General features: G+C 35.5%; 1 protein-coding gene across 5 annotated transcripts in view; it reads right to left on the minus strand.

Moving 5' to 3' along the window:
* GRID1 (glutamate ionotropic receptor delta type subunit 1) overlaps positions 1-22,457 on the minus strand; it is a 703,600-nt gene that overhangs the window by 96,211 nt on the left and 584,932 nt on the right. For all 5 annotated transcript variants that reach the window (XM_086680178.1, XM_086680177.1, XM_086680176.1 and 2 more), the window contains 2 exons: positions 19,604-19,928; positions 18,267-18,405 (listed from right to left, as the gene is read on the minus strand). In XM_086680178.1, the coding sequence (XP_086536304.1) occupies positions 18,267-18,405; positions 19,604-19,928 (464 nt within the window). The remainder of the gene's footprint in view (positions 1-18,266; positions 18,406-19,603; positions 19,929-22,457) is intronic.

Raw genomic sequence — 22,457 nt, forward strand, 5'->3', positions numbered from 1 at the left:
AACATGCAGAAGAATGAAGAACCTGGACCACTTTCTTATACCATACACAAAAATAAACTCAAAATGGATGAAAGTCCTAAACATAAGACAGGAAGCCATCAAAATCTTCGAGGAGAAAGCAGGCAAAAACCTCTTTGATCTTGGCGGCAGTAACTTCTTACTCAACACATCTCCAGAGGCAAGGGAAACAAAGGCAAAAATGAACTACTGGGACCTCATCAACATAAAAAGCTTCTGCACAGTGAAGGAAACAATCAGAAAAACTAAAAGGCAACCGACAGAATGGGAGAAGATATTTGCAAGTGACATGTCCGATAAAGGGTTAGTATCCAAAATCTATAAAAAACTTATCAAACTCAACACCCAAAAACCAAATAATCCAGCGAAGAAATGGGCAAAAGACATGAATAGACACTTCTCCAAAGAAGACATCCAGATGGCCAACTGGCACATGAAAAAATGCTCAACATCACTCATCATCAGGGAAGTACAAGTCAAAACCACAATGAGATACCACCTCACACCTGTCAGAATGGCTAACATTAACAACTCAGGCAACAACAGATGTTGGCGAGGATGCGGAGAAAGAGGCTCTCTTTTGCTTTGTTGGTGGGAATGCAAGCTGGTGCAGCCACTCTGGAAAACAGTATGGAGGTTCCTCAAAAAACTAAAAATAGAACTACCCTACGACCCAGCAATTGCACTACTTGGCATTTATCCAAGGGATACAGGTGTGCTGTTTTGAAGGGACACATGCACCCCCATGTTTCTAGCAGCACTATCAACAATCGCCAAAGTATGGAAAGAGCCCAAATGTCCATCGATGGATGAATGGATAAAGAAGATGTGATATATATATATATATATAATGGAGTATTACTTGGCAATCAAAAAGAATGAAATCTTGCCATTTGCAAGTACGTGGATGGAACTGGAGGGTATTATGCTAAGTGAAATTAGTCAGTCAGAGAAAGACAAAAATCTTATGACTTCACTCACATGAGGACTTTAAGAGACAAAACAGATGAACATAAGGGAAGGGAAACAAAAATAATATAAAAAAGGGAGGGGGACAAAACAGAAGAGACTCATAAATATGGAGAACAAACTGAGGGTTGCTGGAGGGGTTGTGGGAGGGGGGATGGGCTAAATGAGTAAGAGGCATTAAGGAATCTACTCCTGAAATCACTGCTTCATTATATGCTAAGTAATTTGGGTATAAATTTTAAAAAATAAAAAGTAAAGTTAAAAAAAATTTTTTTGCTACTTGTTGGTTGTTAGTATATAAAAATACAATTGATATTTGTATGGAGAATTTGTTTCCTGTAAACTATGAAGATTTATTTATTAAATTTAATTTTATTAGAAGATCATTAGGATGTTCTTCAAAAACTATTATGCCATCAGAAAACAAAGACAAGGTGGGGTGACTGGGTGACTCAGTTAAGCATCCTACTTTGGCTCAGGTCACCACCTCACGGTTTGTGGGTTTGAGCACTGTGGCGGGCTCTGTGCTGACAGGTCAAAGTCTGGAGCCTGCTTCAGATTCTGTCTCCCTCTCTGTCTACCGCCCCCCCCCCCCCCATAAACATTAAATTTTTGTTTAAAAATAGAAAAAAAAGAAAGGGTTACTTCTCACTTTCAAGTCTTTTATTTCTTTTATTGCTTGTTGGTCAGGCAGGAACACACAGAACAATGTTGGTGGAAACGCAGTGAAGATGTCATCATTGAGTATATTGTTAGTAGTCAGTTCCCTATGCTTGTTATCAGTATGGAAGTTTCCTTTAATTCACTTATTTTTTAATAATGAATGGGTGTAGAATTTTGTCAGATGCTTTTCTGTACATTTGAGATGATGATGGAATTTTTGTCCTTGATTTTATTAATGTGGTAGTAACATTGATTGGTTCTGAAATACTGAAAGAAGCTTGTATCCCAGGGAAAAAACTCCACTTGAATATGACATATTATTCTGTTTATACATTGCTGGATTCAAATAACCACTACTATTTTGTTGAGGATGTTTGCATCTAGGTTCACAGGGGATACTGGCCAGTAATTTTCTTTTCCTGTAATATCTTTTTCAGCTTTGGGTATCAGAGTTAGGCCAGTTTCATTAAATGAATTTAAAAACATTTTCTCCTCTTTATGTTCTGAAAGAGCTTATGACTTATCTTAGTTCTTTGAATGTTGGATAGATCTCAACAGTAAAGCCATTTGGCCTCGATTTCATTTGTGGTAAGGCTCACAATCCATTATCTTAAATACATAGATATTCACATTTCTATCTCTTTTTAAATCAATTTTTGTAAGTTGTGTTTTAAAAAAAGATGTATCCATTTCATCTAAGTTTAATTTATTGGCATAAAGTTGTGAAATAACTGTTAAAATATTGTCTTATTATCTTGTTAATTTTTTTTTAAATTTTTATTTATTTGAAAGAGAGACAGTGAGCATGAGTAGGGGAGGAGTAAACAGAGAGGGAAAGAGAGAATACCAAGCAGGCTCTGGCTGCCAGCAAAGAGCCCAGCACAGGGCTTGAACTCATGAAACGTGACATCATGACCCGAGCTGAAATCAAGAGTTGGATCCTTAACCAACTGAGTCACCTAAGCGCCCCTGTCTTATTATCCTTTTAATGTCTGAAGGATCTAAAGCAAAATCCCCTCTGTTATTTCTGATATTGATAATTCAGTTTTCTTTCATTTAGTTTACTGTTTTTTAATTTGCTTTTCTTGATGAGTCTTGCTTGGAGTTTACCACTTGGAGTTTAAACTTATCAAAAAACCAACTTTTGCCTTTGCTACTCTTCTATTATCACACACATTCCATTTCTTTCTTTAAAATTAGTTTGAGTTTAGCATATTCTTATTTCTCTATCTTTTAAAGGGGGAACTAAGAATCATGAACTTAAACATTCTTCTGCTTCTTTTAAAAAAATTTTTTTAACAATTTATTTTATTTTTTGAGAGACAGAGAGAGACAGAGCAAGAGAAGGGGAGGGGCAGAGAGAGAGGTAGAGACAGAATCTAAAACAGGCTCCAGGCTCTGAGCTGTCAGCACAGAGCCTGATGTGGTGCTCGAACCCACTAACATGAGATCATAAGCTGAGCTGACGTCAGATGCTCAACGAACTGAACCACCCATTGCCCCTTGTTTTCTTCTTAACAGCCATTTAAAACTATAAAACTTTTCTTTAAGCACTATTTTAGCAGAATTATACAAATTTTGATATGTTGTGTTTTCATTATCACGTGGTAAGAAATATTTCTTTAATATTTCTTTTGGTTTTTTTTTTCTTTGACCCACAGGTTTAGAATTATCTTACCTAAATTTGACTGGGGATTTTCTAGATTATTTATTTTTATTGCTTTCCAATTTAACTTAATTATACTGATAGAACATACTCTGTAAGATTTTACTTTTTTGAAACTGGGTGAAATGTAACTTTAATGGCCCAAGAAATCATCTGTCTTGGTGGATGTTCCATGTATACTTGAAAGAAATGTTTATTTTGCAGTCATTGGGTGTAGTGTTCTATAAATGCCAACCAAGTCAAGTTGGTTTATAGTGTTGTTTAGATCTTCTACAGACTTACTGGTCTTTTGTTTACTTGCTAGGTCAGTTTATAATGGGATGAAGTTAAAATTTGGACTATTTTAGATTTTTCTGTTTCTCCCATTAGATTTGTCAAATTTTACTGCATACTTTGATGCCTCCTTATTAAGTGAATACATATTTAGAACTGTTTTTCTGATGAAATTGCTCCTTTTATTGTCACACAATATCCTATTTTATCTCTTGTAATACTGTGTGGTATACAGATGACCCTTGAACAACATAGGTTTGAATTGCATGGGTCCACTTGGGTTTTTTTGGATACAGTATAGTACTGTATTTTCTCTTCCTTATGATTTTCTTAATAACACCTTCTCTTCTCCAGCTTACTTTATTGTAACAATACAGTATATAATACATATAACATAAAATGTGTGCTAATTGACTATGTTATCAGTAATGCTTCCTGTCAACAGTAGGCTATTAGCAATTAAATTTGGGGGAATCAAAAGGTATATGTAAATTTTTGGTTGTGCAGAAGTCAACACCACCAACCCTTGCCTTGGTCAAGGGTCAATTGTGAAGTACTTTCCTACTGAGATAGCCTAACCAACTTTCTTATGCTTTTTGTTTGCATGGCGTATCTTTTCCCTTCCCTTTCAATCTACCTGTGCCTTTAAGTTTAAAACGCTTGTAGACAGTGAAGTTTTTCCTGTTTATAGTTGTTAATGATGGAAGTTTTAGTCAGATACCCGCTACTCCATCATGGCAGGTACAGGAATTCCTGCATTCTTTTTTATGAGTACCATTTATATGCACCACTTTCCTTTTCCAGTTTGTGGTGCCCCGAAGGAAGGAACTGATGTGTAGCTCTGTTAAAATGCATTTGTTAGATGCAGCCAGTCACTTCAGTCTATTGAAATTATATAGATCTTTTTTTTTTCTCATCAGAGGCATTGCTTTCCAAACTTTAATATAAATAAAAATCACTTGGAGACTTAGTGAGACACAAATTTTAAATCGGGAGATCAAAAATGAGGCCTGAGATTCCAATCTATGTCAGCAATACTGGTCTGTGAAACATGGTTTGAATAGCAATAATGTATAGGATTTGCTAACTTGCAAAGGGTCATTCGGGTCTTCTCAGCAAGGTTACCAACCTAAATGACTTGATGGTAGAAGGTAGGTATGTGAGAGTGTGAAACCAACGGATGTAAAAAAAAAAAAACACACACACAAAAAAAACCCAAAAACAAACACACAAACAAAAACAGAGGATTAGTAGGACCAGATGTAACCAGAAGAGTGCTAGCACCACCAGTCATTCAAATTTAAATATTTAAAACACTATGATCTACAAATTAAAAACAAACAAACCTTGTGAGGTAAATTCACATCATATCCAACTGTTTATAATTCCTATTCAATGTCTTTATCCATATATTAATTGTAAAAATAAACACTTGATGTCCAAATTAATAATAAGCCATGTGTAAATAGTCTTTAAGTTCATTCTTCAAAGAGCAATTGATCTACCTTGCGTTTGATCGTGACTTCTTAGATACAACGCCAATAGCATGATCAATAAAAAAAACCCCTGAAAATAGACTTCTTTTGGCCTAATTGATAACTAGCCCTATCCTTCATATTATTCCCCATTTTATCCACAAATATATCTTAAAACAAGATAGGTCTTAGGAAAGCCCATATATATATATATTTCTCTCTTTCTTTCTCTGTATATATTTTTAAATATAAATAACTTACTAATATATAAATAAACATAAATATATATTTATAAATATAAATAATATAAAATAATAATTATAAATAATATATAAATGTTTAATTATTCATCTCTCATAACCCTTTTACTTATTAATACATAAAGTTCTTCCATGTCTTTTCATACCTTGATAGATCATTTAATTTTAGTACTGAATAATATTCCATTGACTGAATGTCCCTGAGTTTATTTATCCATTCACCTCTTGCTTCCACATTTAGGTAATTACAAGTAAAGCTGTCATAAAAATTCATGTGCAAGTTTTTGTGTAGATATGTGTCTTCAGTTCATTTGGGTACAATGCCAAGGAGTGTGACTGCTGGATCACATGGTAAGAGTAGGTTTAGTTTTGTAAGAAACTGTCAAACTTTCTTCTGAAGCTGCTGTACCATTTTCCATTCCCACCAGAAATGAGAGTTCCTGTTGTTCCACATCCTCACCAGTATTTGGTGGTGTCAGTGTTTTACATTGTGACCATTCTCATAGGTGTGTAGCAATATCTCATTGTTATTTTATTTTTCAGTTCCCTAATGATACATATTGCACATCTTTTCATATGGCTCTTTGCCATTTGCCTATCTTCTTGGTGAGATATCTGTTCAGATCTTTTTTCCCATTTTTAAAATGGGTTGTTTGTTTTCTTATTGCTCAATTTTAAGAGTTCTTTATATATTTTAATTAAAAAAATTTTTTTTACATTTATTTATTTTTTGAGAGACATAGAGACACAGAGCACAACTTGGGGAGGGACAGAGAGAGAATGAGACACAGAATCCGAAGCAGGTTCCAGGCTCCGAGCTGTCAGCACAGAGCCCAACGTGGGGCTTGAACTCACAAACTGTGAGATCATGACCTGAGCTGAAGTTGGATGCCCAACCGACTGAGCCACCCAGGCACCCCAAGTTCTTTATATATTTTATATACTAATCCTTTATTTGATATATATATTTGCAAAGATTTTCTCCCAGTCTGTGACTTGTCTTCTCATTCTCTTACCAGTATCTTGTCACAGTTTTAAATTTTAATCAAGTCCAACTTACCAATTTTTCTTTTATTGATTGTGCTTTTGGTGTTGTAGCTAAGAAATCATCACCACACCCAAGGTCATCTAGATTTCAGTTTATCACAAGACTGCAAATAATTATAAAAACATTTAAAATAAAAAGCTTACAGCAAGTTTTGTGTGTATAAAGATCATTTTTTACATCAGGAAGATTGGAAGGAAAACCAATCGGAATAAATTAGATTGTCAGTGTGTTCAATCTTTTTATTTTCCTTTCTGAAATTGTATGAATGTGTGGGCATAAGACAAAGCTCTTATCATGGATTGCCTATCTTTCCCTAGCTTAGCACAAGAATTTATCTGAAGGAAGTATATGCTTATTTTAGTTTACAAATTTGATGTTTCCAAATTCGATGAAAAGATGAAGAAACATTTTAAACACCATGACTAGGCCATCTACAGCAACCTCTCCGTTTTATAGATACAGAAACTAAGAATGAGAAGGGACAAGTGACTAATGTCATCTACCCAGCTGGTGACAATACCAAAACAGAGTTGTCTATTTCCTAGACTATCATCTTCTCACTCACTTCTCCCAGTCATGCTGCTTTTCCTCAATCCAGGAATCCAAACCTCAGGGCTATTATTTTGACTGCCAATATCCTTGTCAGCAACAACAATTGTATCTAGACTTATATGGTCTTTTCTATGTGCCAGGTTATATTCTAAACTATAACATATATTTGTTAATCTCCCCTCAATAGTCCTATGAGATAGATGCTATTCTTACTCCTATGTACAGGTGGAAAAGTGAAGTACAGAGAGATAGGTAAATTACCCAAGATCACACAGTTAGTAAGTGGGAGAAAAGATTTGAACCCCGGCAATCAAGCTTTAGTGTCTATGTCATTACAACCACACTCTGTACATCTCTTAGTCATGCCACTGTGCTTCTGCTTGCCAACATGAGCCTCCAGGCCAAATGGGATCCCTCTAAATGTGATCCTTCTGAATTCTACTCACCTAGAACTTTAACCAAAGCATTTCCTAAATACAGGGCATTGATGCCTGCACTGCCAAACCACCTGCCAATGCTACCATTTTCAAATGAGTCTGCTTTCATCATAACGGGTGAAGATCAATCTGTAATTGCAATGGAGAGGAAAGTAATTACATTTTGAGGCATGTTTAGCGAACTAAAAGTAAGATAGGCCCTCATCCCTAAATGGGCCTCATACACACTCCAAACGAAAAAGCTAAAAATTGCTTAAGGTAACTGTTATATATATATATATATATATATATATATATATATATATATATATATATATATCTGTTCTCTAAAAAATTTCAATCTCTCTTGGATACCAGCCTTCCCTATGTCTTTAAAGGAATTTATAGGTTTTAAAGACCAGGACATTTACATGGACAGTGACTATGAACATTTATAAGGGGTATTACAATCATTATTGAATGGTTTTATATTAGTTTGAAAATGTATAGGCTGAGATCATTTAGATTAATAAGAAAGATTCATCAGTAAAGAGAGGACATATACCCATCATTAAGCCTTCCAGATACCTACTAAAAGGACTGTGTAATTTTTTAAACTATAGGAAATAATGTATCATGAACCTAGGGAAGGATGCTACCCACTTACCAGATATTTTGGGAAAGCAAATTAGTGGGAGATAGCAATGGAAGATTCAAATTCATCTTGCTTTGAAAGTGCATCATCTCAGTGGATTTCCCTTTGTATATATGTGGACAAAACAGTTGAAAGTAATGGAGCAGTTGAAAGCAATAATGGAAGGCCCTGGAATTCCTCTAACTTCTGCAGAATACAGTGTTCAGAAATCCCAGTTCACTGGCATTTATCTCTGACACAGAGAAGAACATTTCCAGAAATAAGGCTAAGAAACACTGTGGCTTTTCTTACAGTTGTAGAGACTGCATCAGTCAGGATTCTAGAAACAGAAACTTTATCAGGGCAAAAGCACTAAAAAGGAAAATTTTCCATTAAGGCACAGGACTGGTAATGGGAATTCATGTCACAGTTTCTAGTTAAACTCACCAGTCCAGGTTACGATCTGAGGGGATGATTCTACCTGCAGCCAGGTTAACTATTAGGAGGCTCACAGAGTCTTTACATATCAGTTTATGGAACGAGTTATCCAGAATCAAGGAAGAACAAACTAGACATCAAAACAACAAAATGGAGGTACAAGGAAAGGATTTAGTATGAAATAAAACATATGTAAATATTTTATATTACATTGCATTGAAGACACTAAAAACATATTGTTTGAAAAGTATATGTTAAAGAAAATATAGTTTTAAAAATATTTGGTTTTCTGTAGGCATAATTCACTATAGTAAAGACTCTTACAACAGAAAATTAAAAATTCCATAAAGAGTGGCAGAGACATAAAAAGAGGTACTAACAGAGTGATAAGGAGAGCAAATGAAGGGTAAATACAAACATAAAAGGAGAATTTATATACTCATTAATGTTGTTGAAAAGGAAATGAACACTGGAGAAAATCTAATCAAAAATTTGGAAGACAAACTGAAGAACTCTCAGAATAAAAAGTAAAAGGATGATGAATTGAAAATTATCAAAGAGAATACAACAGACATGGAGGACTCATAACATCAACATATGAAAAGTTGAATTTCCTGGAAACAAAATGAAAACAAATGAAAAGAATGTAATACACAAGGAAATATTTAATAGATAACAAAATTATTGAGCTAAAGTTATCAGGTTGTTTTTGCATGTAAAAATAACTCAGAATTCTAATCATAATTAATAGCATATAGGCCAACTCATTAAATATTGATGGAAGTTTTTAAATTCAATGATGTTATTAAGGTTAATTACGAGGAAGAAAGCATAGAAAAGGAGGAGAAGTAAAGGAGGAAGAAAAGAAGAAGGAGGGGAGAAAAATGAAAAGGGATTAGAAACAGAGAGAAGAGAGAAGGAAGAAGATAAGCAGGGAGATAAGGAAAAAGTGGGAAATAATGGAAATAAGACAGAGAAGAAGGAAGAAGGGGGAATAGTTAGGAAGAGGAGGGGGAGAAGGATAAAGGGAAGGAGAAGGAGGATAAAGGGAAAAGGAAGAAGAAAGTGACGAATAGAAGGGATAGGTGGAGAAAGGAATAAGAGGGAAGAGGAGAAGGAGAAGGAAGGATTAAAGTAGAGGGAGGAAGAGGAAAGGCAGCAAGAAGGGTATGAAGGAGAGAAGAGAAGGAGGAAGGAGAAGAGGAGGGAGAAAAAGAAGATGGAGAAAAAGAGGAGAGAACAGAGGAAAGAGTGAGAAGGAAAGATAGGAAAAGAAAAAGGAGGGGAGAAGATGGTGAATGGAGTATTCTCAGGCTTCTGTATAGTATTACATACAGGAAAAACAATGGAGCAAATTCTATAGAATCCATACAATAGAGCGAATTCTATACAATATTAAGGGAGAAGTTGTAACACAAGAATATTATACCCAGCTAGGTTTTAATTCATGCATAAATGCAACAGAAAATGATTCTCATATATTATCTAAGAAAATATACCACTCTTGCTAGATCTATTGCTCAAATAACTACTCTAGCTGAACAAAAAGTCATCAATAAAGAAATGAACAATGGCTAAATTGCAGAATAGAGAGATTCAACAATCACTGAAACCCCTGGAACAAAGGCTTCAGTCCAAATAATGACCATAAATGCAGATGGGATAAAACAAAAGAATGAAAATGTCAAACATATATATTAGAGAAACTATTATATATTAGAAGAAGGAGGATGAAGTGGAGAAGGAGGAGACAAGAAACAACAATAGTAAACTGGGCCTAAAAACTCAGATTATAATACCAAAACATGATTGAGTAGGTGGAAGGAGAGGAGAGAAAAAGAGTATGCCAGTATCATCTTACATAGGAAGAGATACAAATATACGGTTTCACATTTGATTCTGAAAGAGAAATAGCAATGCATGTAGATTAAGCATAAAGGAAACCACTAAAGAGTAAAAGATGATGCTTACTTTCCAGTTGTGGTGGTGGAGGGTGGGGAAACCACAGTAATAATAATGGTAATAGAATGTTAAACATCATAAAAACAATTTAGAATGTATAAGTAGAAATGATAGAAGATTAAATATATTTATATTATACTACCTGTCAATTGTATGCCAATAAATTGGAAAACCTAAATGAAATGAACAAATTCCCAGCAACACACAGTCTACACTAAAGAATAATGAACACCAGGATGCCTGGGTGGCTCAGTCGGTTAAACATCTGACTCTTGATATTGGCTCAGGTCATGATCTCACAGTCGTGGGGATTGAGCCCCATATCGGGATCTGTGCTGAGCATGGGGCCTGCTTGGGATTCTCTCTCTCTCACTCTCTCTCTGCCCCTCCCCCCTCAAAATAAATTAATAAACTTAAAAAAAAATAAATAATAATAAACACCAATCATCCTCAAGTTTTTACCCAAAAAATTCAAGAGAAGGGAACACTTCCTAACTTATCCTATGAGGCCAGAATTATCCTGCTACAAAATCCCAAAAAAGGGAAAAGAAAACTACAGACCAATATTCTTGAGTAATATTGATGCAAAAATCCCCAACAAAATACAGTAAACTTGGTTTGCAAGCACAGTTTGTTCTGGAAACATGCTTAAAATCCAAAGCACTTGTATATCAAAGCGAATCTCAAGAACCATTGGCTCAGCTGTGATCATGTGACATTTGGTGTTACATACTACTCATATTGCAAGACATGGCTCATTTATCAAGTTAAAATTTATTAGAAATGTTTGCTCATTTTGCAGAACACTTGCAGAACAAATTACTCATAATCCAAGGTTTTACTGTACTAGGAAGTTGAATTCAATAGCATAATAAAAAAAATTATGCACCAGGACTAACCAATATATTCTTGGAATACAAGGATGGTTCAACATACAAAGATCTATCAATATAAAATAGTACGTTACCTGAATGAAGGAAAAAAAAACACATCATCTCAGGGGAGGAAAAGCATTTGACAAAATGCAATACCATTTCATGATAAAAACTCAACAGACCAGGAAGAAAAGGAAACTACCTTAATATAATAATGGCCATGTATGAGAAACTCAAAGCTATCATCATACTCAATGCTTGTCCTCTAAGGTCAGGAACAAAACAAGAATGTCCATTTTCAACACTTCCATTCACCACAGTACTAGAAGTCTTAGACAATTAGGCAAGAAAAGAAAAGATTTTCAAATTGGAAAGAAAGAAGTAGAAGTATCTCCGTTGTCAGACAACATGACCTGATATGTAGAAAACGTTAAAATCAGACACACACCCAAACACACAACTATTAGAATTAATAAATGAATCAGCAAAGTTGTAGGATACAAAATCAATGCACCAAAATCAGTTGCATTTCTATACGTTAACAATGAACAATCTGAAAGGGAATCCAAAAGCAATTCCAGGTAAAATAATATCAAAAAGTATAAACTACCTAGTGATACACTTAAAACCCAAAAAAAAAAAAAAAAAAAAAACAAAAAACAAACAAACAAAAAAAAAAAAAACCAAACAAACAAAAACACATATAGTGAAAACTAGAAAATTTTTCTGAAAGAAATTAAAGACACAAATAAATGGAAAGACATCTGTGTTCATGGACTGGAAGACTTCATATAGCTAAGATGTCAATACTACCTAAAGCAATCTACAAATTCAATGTAACCTTTATCAAAATTCCAATGATGTTTCAGGGAGAAAGAGAAAATTTCATTCTAAAATTCCCCCCCCCTACAGGGGACCTCAAATAGCCAAAACAATTTTGAAAAAGAACAAAGTTGGAGACCTCAAATTTCTTGAATTCAAAACATATTACAAAGCTATAGTAATCAAAACAGTGTGGTACTGGCAGAAGACAGACACACAGACCAATGGAATAAAGTAAAAGCTCCAGAAATATTATCACATTTTATGGCCAAATGATTTCAAACAAAGGTGTAAAAACCATTCAATGAGAAAAGGACGGTCTTTTTAACAAATGGTGCTGGGAAAGCTGGGTATCCTCATGCAAAAGAAGTAGGACCCTTACCTTAGTTCACGTTAAAAAATTAACAAAATGGATCAGAGACCTAAAAATAAAACCTATCTCCTAGAAGAAAACGTATGAAAAATTTCATGACATTGGATTTGGCAATGATTTCTCAGAAATAACAAAAAAGCAAAGGCAACAACAACAATAATAAAGAACAGATAATATGGACTTCGCCAAAATTAAAAATTTCTCTGCACCCAAGGACACTACCAACCGAATTAAAAGGCAACCCATAAAATGGGAGAAGATAGTTACAAATCAATATCTGATGAGAGAGTAATACCTGGAATATACATAGAAAACTACAACTCAGTAACAAAAACAAACAACCCTATTAAAAATGGGCAATAGATTTAAATAGACATTTCTCCAAAGAAAATATGCAGAGGGACAATAAACACATGAAAAGCTGCTCAACATCACTAATTATTAGGAAAATGGCTAGTCAAAACCAAAATGAGATACCACTTCACACCCATTAGTACAGCTATTATGAAAACAAAAACAAAACAGAAAAACAAGTGAGGGTGAGGATGTGAAGAAACTAGAAATTTTGTGAGTTGTTGGTGGGAATGTCAAATGGTGGAACTGCTGTTGAATATGATAAAGTAGTTCCTAGGAAAGAAAGAAAGAAAGAAAGAAAGAAAAGAAAGAAAGAAAGAAAGAAAGAAAGAAAGAAAGAAAGAAAGGAAGGAAGGAAGGAAGGAAGGAAGGAAGGAAGGAAGGAAGGAAGGAAGGAAGGAAGGAAGGAAGAAAGAAAGAAAATTAAACATAGAATTATCAGATGATCCAGCAATTCCACTTCTGACTGTATACCTGAAAGTACTGAAAAGATATACTGAACATATATCTGTACACCCACGTTTAGAGCAGCATTATTAAATAGCCAAAGGATGGAAGCAACTCAGGTGTCTATCAACAGATGAATGGATAAACAAAATGTGGTATTAGCATACTATGGAATGTTTCTTAGCTTTAAAAAGGAAGGAAATTCTGACACATGCTACAACATGGATGAAACTTTAATATATGCTCAGTGAAATAAGCCAGTCATAAAAGGACAAAAACTGTATTACTTCACTAATATGAGGCACCTAGAATAGTCAAATTTATAGAGACAGAAAACAGAATGGTGGTTTCCAGGGTCAGGGAAGTGGGGAATGGGGAGTATTGTATAGACTTTCAGTTTTGCAGTATGAAGTATTCTAGAGATGGATGGTGGTGATGTTTGTAGAACAATGTGAACATACTTAATGACATTAAGCTATACACTTAAAAGTGATTAAAATGATAAAATTTCTGTTACGTATATATTACCACAATTTAGAAATTAAAATGAAAAACTATAAACATGTATTTTAATAATTATTCTAATATCTAAAGTTGTCTTAAAACAAATTGTGAAGTTTATCCACTAAGTTAAAAACAATAAAAAATAATAATTTAGGGGCACGCACCTGGGTGGCTCAGTCGGTTGAGCATCCAACTTTGGCTCGGGTCATGATCTCACGGTTCACGAGTTTGAGCTCTGCATCAGGCTTGCTGTGTCAGCACAGAGCCTGCTTTGGATCCTCTGTCCCCCCTCTCTCTCTGCCCCTCCCCACCTGCACTCTCTCTGTCTTTCATAAATAAACATTAATAAAATAAAATAAAATAATTTAAAAATTAAAAATACAGGAGACTTTCCATTGAATAAATTGGGGAAAAAATGTTTAATTACTTCCTAAAAAGTAAGGGATCAGACAGCTTCAAAAAGGAGATGTTGTGGCAGGGGTGGAGTGGAACAGAGTGAAATAGGAGAAACATTTTTTTATACTATTAAACTAAAGTTTGCTTTACTCCAAATTAAATTGTTATGAATTAAGATGTTATTTGAAATGCCTGGGGCAACCACTAAAAATATAACCCAAAAATATATAGTAAAAGAAACAGCATGATAATTAAAATGGTATATAAAATATATCTATTTAACACAAAAGAAAGCAGTAATGGAGGAAATGAGGAACAAAAGAGGTGTAAGACATAGAGAACAAATAGCAACATGGCAGAAGTGAGTTCTTCCTTATCACTAATTACATTATATGTAAATGGATTAAAGTCTCCAATTAAAACAGAGACTGGTAGAATGGATTAAATAACATAATTGAACTACATGGTGTATAGAAATGACTCACTTTAGATTCCAAGACAGATTGAAAACGAAAGAATAAAAATATATTTTGTGCAAAGAATAACCAAAAGAGAACTGGAGTGGCTACACTAATATCAGACAAAGTAAACTTTAAGGGAAAAGTTTTTATAAGAGACAAAAAAGGACATTATATAATGATAAAAGGGTCATTCGATAAGAGTATTAAAAAATTCCAATTAGAAACAAATCTACACCTAACAATAGAGTCTCAACATATATGAATCAAAATTGATAAAATTGAAGGGAGAAATAGGCAGTTCTGAAAAAAATGGTCAGAGAGTTTAATATCCCACTTTCAATAATTGATAAACAACAACAACAGAAGATCAGCAAGTAAATGGAAAATATGAACAGCACTATAAACCAACTAGACTTGAAGATGAAATAGACAATATGAATTGCCCTATAGCTATGAAAATTTTAATTATTAATTTAAAAGCTCTAAGAATATGAAATCTTCTAGATGGTTTCCCTGGAGAATTATACCAAACATTTAAGGATGAATTAACACCAACTATATAATCTCTCCCAGAAAATAGAAGATAAGGGAAGACTTCCTAAATCATTTTATTTATGAAGCCAGTGTCACCCTGAAACCAAAACTAGACAAAAACAGTACAGTAAATAAAGTGCAAACCTCTATTTCTCATGAAGGTAGATGCAAAAATCCTCAATCAGAATATCAGCAAACAGAATCCAAAAATATATGAAAAGAATCATAGATAATGACCAGGTGAGATTCATTCAAGGTACGTAACATTTGAAAAACAATCAATGTACTCTATCGTATTAATAAGCTAAAGAAGAAAAATCATATGGTCATGTCAAGCAATGCAAAAAAAAAAAAGCATATGAGAAATCCATTACCCATTCATGATAAATAGTCTCAGCAAGCTAAGATCTATCAGTTTAATGCAATTTCAACTATAATTAATGCAATTCCTATCAAAGCCATGGAAAAATTCTTTATAAACACAGACAAGCTTACTCTAAAATTGATGTGGAAAGGTGAAGGCCCTAGAATAGTTAAAACAATCTTAACAAAGAAAAATAAAATAGGATGAGTCACTCTGTCCACATATTAAGGTTTACTCTGTAGCAATAGTAATCAAGATAGTGTAGTATTGGCAAAGGGATAGGCACATCATCAATGGAACTGAATGGAAAAATGGAAAACTCAGAAACTCACACATGCCCAACTGATTACTGACAAATCACAAAAGAAATTCAACGAAAAAAGGATAGTCTTTTTAATAAATGATGCAAAAGCAATTGGACATTCATAGACAAAACCATATATATATATATATATATATATATATGTATATATATATACAGTTTATAAAAAAATAAGTCAAAATTGACTGTGGACTGAAATACAAAATGTAAAATTACAAAGCTTTTAGGAAAAACACAAAAAACAGGAGATTATCTTCATGGTCTATGGCTAGGCAAGAGTTATACTTGACACCAAAGGTATGATCCACAAAAGAATAAATTTATAAATTGGACTTTACAGAATTAAAAGCTTTTCTGTGTGAAAGACCTTGTTAAGGGTTGAAAAGAGAGAGTACAGAGTGGAGAAAATATTTACAAACAACATGTTTGACGAAGAACTAGTATCTAAAATATATAAAGAACTTTCAAAACACAACAGTAATAGTCAAACAATCCAATTAGAAAATGGGAAAAATACATAAATGGATATTTCACCAAAGAGAATAATACTATATTGATAGCAATGAGCACATGAAAAGGTGTTCACCACAACTACTCATCAGGGAAATGCAAATTAAAACCAGAATGAGTTATCAATCCATGCCTATGAAAATAATGAAATAAAAAACAGTGAAAATACCAAATGCTGGGAAAGATGCAAAGAAACTGGATCATTCCCACATCACTAGTAGAAGTAACATAATATTCCACAGTCACTCTGGAATACAGCTTGATACTTTCTTATAAAACATGCAATTACCACATGATCCAGCAATTGCACTCTTGGATACGTAGCACAAACAAATGAAAATTTCTTCACACAAATATCCATAGTGACTTTATTTATAATTGCACAGAACTGGAAACAACCCAGATGTCTTTCAAAGTGTGAGCTGGTGAACAAGCTGTGGTACACTGGATATCACTAAGTGGCAAAAAGCAATGAACTATTAATACACACACCAACCCGGATGAATCTCCAGAGAATTAAGCCGAATGAAAAACGCAATCCAAAAGGTTCGATTCCATTTATGTCAACATTTTAGAAGAGGAGAACACATTAGTGGTCACCAGTGGTTAAGAACAAGACTAGAGGGGAAGAAGTGTGACGCAGATGGGTGTGGTTATAAAGTGAAAACACAAGGGATCCTTACAGGAATAAAATTCTTTAGCACCCTTACTATGGTGGTGAATACATAAATCTACGCATGTGAAAAGATTGTGTAGAACCCAATGTGCACACACATGCACAGAGTAATGAGTACAAGAGGAGAAATCAGAATAGAATCAGTCAATTGTATTAATGTCAATACCCTGGTTGTGATAAGATACAATAGTTTTTGCAAAATGTCACCACCAGGTTGAAACCAGTTAGAGAATATCATGAGATCTCTCTGCATTATTCCTTATAACTGCATGTGAGTATGTAATTATCTCAGTAAAATTGTAAACCAAAAAATAAAACTGGATAATTTCATACTAAATTTTGAATCCTGCCCAGCATCCGAAGTGTTTTAAATAGGCAGTTGGGAGTTGTATTAGCTGGTTAAATGTGGATGACCAGTAGGGCTATGGATCAAAAGAATCCATATAATGATAGTGTGATGAATTCAAGGAGAAATCACTGAAGGCAGGGACACAGAAAACCTTAATCAGGGATCAAGTGAGCGATGACAGTGAAGCCAACATTGTACCCAAGGAAATGCAGACTAGATCTGTGCCTTTGGTCACCTCAGCACCCACATTTCCAATACCCCTTCACTTTGCCCAAGTTCATTTGCAATTTACATAATAGGTGGAAATCTCCTAAAACAGAAGCATTTCCAATTTATTTCACCATGTTGAACGAATTCTTTTATGCCATATTTTTACCACTTTGATAAAACAAAGAAACGATCTCATTCCCTGGTTTCAGTAATTTTATAATTTTATAAATATATGTGAAATAAGTTTTCCAATCACTGTGATAATGACAGGTTTTTAAAAATAATTTTAAGGCGTTTGAGGATTTGAAAGAAACATCTTACACTTGTGGTCTTAATTAATTTTAATTTAATGTTTAGAAAATTTTGATTAAATAAGTTTGTAATCAACACTTAAATGCCTGAGGAAATTTAATTTGTTAATTTTTAATGTTTTGATTTCTTAGTCTTACAAGCAGCATTTCAATGTTCAGAGAACATTTATTTATACATTTATTTATTTATTTAATTGTGTATGAAATAAAATACAACAGGAGTGAAGTTCCTTATGGGCTAAAGATCATAATAATCAACTTGCAGATCTGGGATCTAAGTCATCTGCCTCCATGACACCAGGCTGCCCGGGACAAGACTACATGCTCTCTTTACAGCCTCTCGGAGCTGAGTGGTCCTAATCTAGAAGGATGACTGGATCTTACCTTATGGGGTTGTCCATCCTGGACACGGTGAGGAATGCAGCAAGATTCGCCGTGTAGGAGGAGCACACGATGAGGGTGAAGAGCCACCAGCTGCCCATCACGATGCGCATGGCCATGGAGTTCACTGAGGATTCGCCACCTGCAGGGGGCCAGCACAATGGATTGGTCCTGGGCTTCCACTCTCACTCCCATCCCCACAGAAGTACTCCAGCCTGAAGCCTGGCTTAGGGAACCACCACTGGGGATGGGCTGGGGAACAGGGGAGTGATTTGCTGACTGGTTATGGGGGACCACAATGACAATTCTGGGAAAAAACCCAAAGCCCGCCAATCTCAGAAAGGAATGAAGGCCCACCAGATATGAAAAAAACGTAGGATTCGCCTTTTAGTGATGTGGTGTTTGTCAGAATGCCAAGGATAGAGTTCTGAATATCAAATCTTCCAGTTAGAAGACTCTACCTCCCTGTGTTGTTTCCAGGGCTGCAACCTGATGTAAGATCCTTTTCGAATTTCAGATTCATAGAGAGTAGTCTCAGGAATTCTGTAAATATAGAATTACCTCCTACCTGGAGGGTTCCCCAGCTTTCTTTCAAACCTCAGAAATGAGATATCACTTTTATTAATATTCAGCCCTCACTAGACGACTTTTTTTTTCCCTGGGATTTTCAGAAATCATTGCCTGTGACTTGCAGTCAGAAGCTGCCCCGTTGAGGCCAATTATTTCTCCCTGGTCCCTTAGGTGGTAGCAGAAGAAAGCCTCTCACTGACTGTTCTTATATAACCTTGCAAACAGGTGCTACAGCCTTTGCCATGGTGCAAATAAGGCCAACACTCACATTAGGGAACTTTGCAATTTGTTGTTTTGGTCCAAACTGCATAATCCTGTAACTCACCAAGTGCTCTCCAGACTTCACAAAGAAAGGGGACTTTTATCTCAAGAATGGATAGAGTGCTGCTTAGATGATTACAAAACAATTGTGATTTTTTTTTCCTATTAAGACTTCAAATTTAAGTGAGATTCAGTTTCATCTGACATACCCCATGTGCATAACAATCAATCTGATGTGGGAGGGGAGAAAAGTGCAAAGCAGAACTCCAAAGTCAATTTTATCTAAAGTGCAGAATTAGGCTTTGAAGTTGAGTTCCTTGTCACTTCATTTAATTTCTATCTGATATAACTCAGAGAAACTGAATGCAGCATGATATCAGTATCGTTCTAGAGATTAAATAAAACTGCATTTAAAAGGACTTTGGCAAAACGCATCTAAGGAATCTGCCAATGGGCAAGTTCTTCCAGGCCCGTGGAGCTACAGCAACATCAGGAAACTAGGAAAGTACCTTGCTGTACGAAGGCGCCGTAGACTATCCAGATGGCACTGTGCAAGGTGGCCGAAGCAGATGGTCGGGGCTGGGCAGCACTTTGAGCCCTCACGGCCTGTATCCGATTCAGCACAAATATGAGCACACCCACCACAGGGATGGCGGCTGCAATGCAGGCCCAGACAGCAAAATCAAATGGAGCAAAAAGAGAGAAGATGCTGATTTTCTCCTCGGGCTTCTTGATTAGGATCCCCACTGAATAGTCCATGTACCGCTTGCTGAAGTCCACAACGCTCTCCCTCTCTGGGGTGATTGTGATGGCAGAGATGGCCAAGTCTGCTCTCTGAAAGGCAAAATCATCTGATCAGAAAGCAGTCCTCAGCTTCCTGCTGGGTCCCACCCTGTGTCAAGGCTTGCCCTCTGCCTTTTGGGTTACTCGGTCCAGAGGAAATGGATTCAAGAGGTGACATGCCGTGACCTTGAATACTGTAAAAAAAATAATCCAGCACTAAATTGTCTGCTTGAATTGTAGTTTGTCTTTACTTTCTTGTTCTTCTCACAAACTATCACTATCTTCTTTCTTTTGCTGGTATTTCCCTCTACTCCATCCCTGCCCCCGACCAAGAAGTCCCTTCTCTCTTCTTCTAGGCTTATCTGCATCCTTCTTATACCTCCATTAAGCCTCTCCAAACTTCCATTAGCCCACATGATGTCTCCCTTTTCCAAGGTTCTTCAGAAATTATACGGTGAGTTGTACAACTAGTTTATATCTCATCGATGTCTCAGTCCCTGGTTGTTTTGTATGTAGACTCTATGCCAGAGAGTAATGTCCTCCAAGCAAAAAGGGGTTATCTACTTCTCTTGATTGTCCACTGCCCTTAATTCATGGCCTCTCAGACATATGGGTTGATTCTTCATATAGTAAAGCCATGTTGTAAAGAGACTCTCTGGGCACTCTGTACTGTGACCTCTAAAGCAACTTGCAAGATTTCTGCTTTCCAAGATGGGATTAATTTTAAAATAGACAAAGACTCCATTAAGATGGAGTTAGATGTGAGATTAAAGCTGCCAAGACTGGTGGAGGTTAGGATACTTATGCCTAGATGGATGGTGGCAGCCAATAATGGGCCTGGAGTCCCCACTTAAACCACTGGAGCACTAAAATATATAATGACCATCCTGATCTTGACTCTTGGACCTCTAAGTGGGAGGCATCAAGAGAACTAGGTTTATTTAGGGGCATTTAGGTGGCTCAGTCGGTTGAGCATCCGATTCTTGATTTCAGCTTAGTCATGATCTCAGGGTTGTGAGACTGACCCCTGTATCTGCACTAGGCATGGAACCTGCTTGAGATTCTTTCTCTCCCTCTGCCCCTCCCCCAATCATGCACAGACACACACACACTCTCTCTCAAAAAAATAATAAAATAATAAAAGAAAAAAAGAAAATATCTCCTCAAAAAATAAAAATAAAAATAAAACTAGGTTTTAGAATAACCAGCTCTAACAACTAATTCAACCTGTATATGTAAATTGGGAAAACATACAGAGAAAGATTTTATCAGAAAAAAAATTATCAGGTCTAATATATGAGCTAGAGGGGCAGCAGATATACTGATATTGTAAACTATGAAATCCAAAAAATAATATAAAAAAATAAATAAATAAAATAAAATAAAATAAAATAAAACAAAACTGAAATCCAACAACATATCTAGAGCAAGGAGAAAAAATGTTGGAGGTAACGTTGGTGAAGCTCTCCTCTTAGAGTTGTTACATTTGCATCTCTGGTTCTTGCCTCTTTTTTCAAAAACTCAAGATCCAGGGATTTATTTTTAAAGATTTAGAGAGTTCAGACTATAATTAAGGATTAAGAAGAGATATAGTGGAGCAGGATAGGTTTACAAACATAGGAATAAGGAAAAGTAATTAATTAAACCAGGTCCAGAAGAAGTACAAGGGATCGACTCATGACACAGGTAGAGGGATGGCTTGTAACATGAGGAAAACAATCTCTATGGGATATCGCTGAAGGGCCCAACAAAGGACAAGGTAAGGAACTTGGGCTGTCCTGAAGACCTAGCTGAGGTTAGAGACCACACATTGTTCACATACCCATCTGAGCAAATTTGTGATTTTCTCCTCTAATTCCATGCAGCAACTTGGATGTCAGAGTCAGCGGGTAGATAATATAATCAAGTCAGGGTTTCAGTACAATAAGAAACCCAGAACAAAAAGAATCACAAAAGATGAAGGCATTATCTGAACAACCACTGAGGGCACACCAGGCAGGGAAGGATGCAGTATCACAAGGGCACAAAATTCTTACAGAAGAATGAACCTCAGTGGAACAGGGCAGATACAAAAGACCATATATCATATGACTTCGTTTATGTTAAATGTTCACAAAAGTATTTCTATAGAGATAGAAAATAGATCAATGGCTGCCTAGGGCTGGGGTTGGGAATGGGATTAACTGTAAATAAGTATGAGGGATATCACTGGGTTGATGGAATTATTCTAAAACGAGGGGCACCTGGGTGGCTCAGTTGGTTAAGCGTCTGACTTTGGCTCAGGTCGTGATCTCATGGCTTGTGAGTGTGAGCCCCACATTGGCCTCTGTGCTGACAGCTCAGAGCCTGGAGCCTCCTTTGGATTCTGTGTCTCCCTCTCTCTCTCTGCCCCTCCCCTACTCATGTTCTGTCTCTCTCTCCTCCTCAAAAATAAATAAACATTAAAAAATTTAAAACTGGATTATGATGATGGTTGCAGAACTCAGTAGATTCACTAAAAATCATTGAATTGTATATCCTAAATGGGTGAATTTCATATATAAATTAATACCTCAACAAAGTTTTTTAAAAAAAATCTTA

The sequence above is a fragment of the Puma concolor genome, chromosome D2, assembly GCF_028749965.1.
Source record: "Puma concolor isolate L17-30 chromosome D2, mPumCon1.1.hap2, whole genome shotgun sequence".
Classification (NCBI taxonomy): Eukaryota; Metazoa; Chordata; class Mammalia; order Carnivora; family Felidae; genus Puma; species Puma concolor.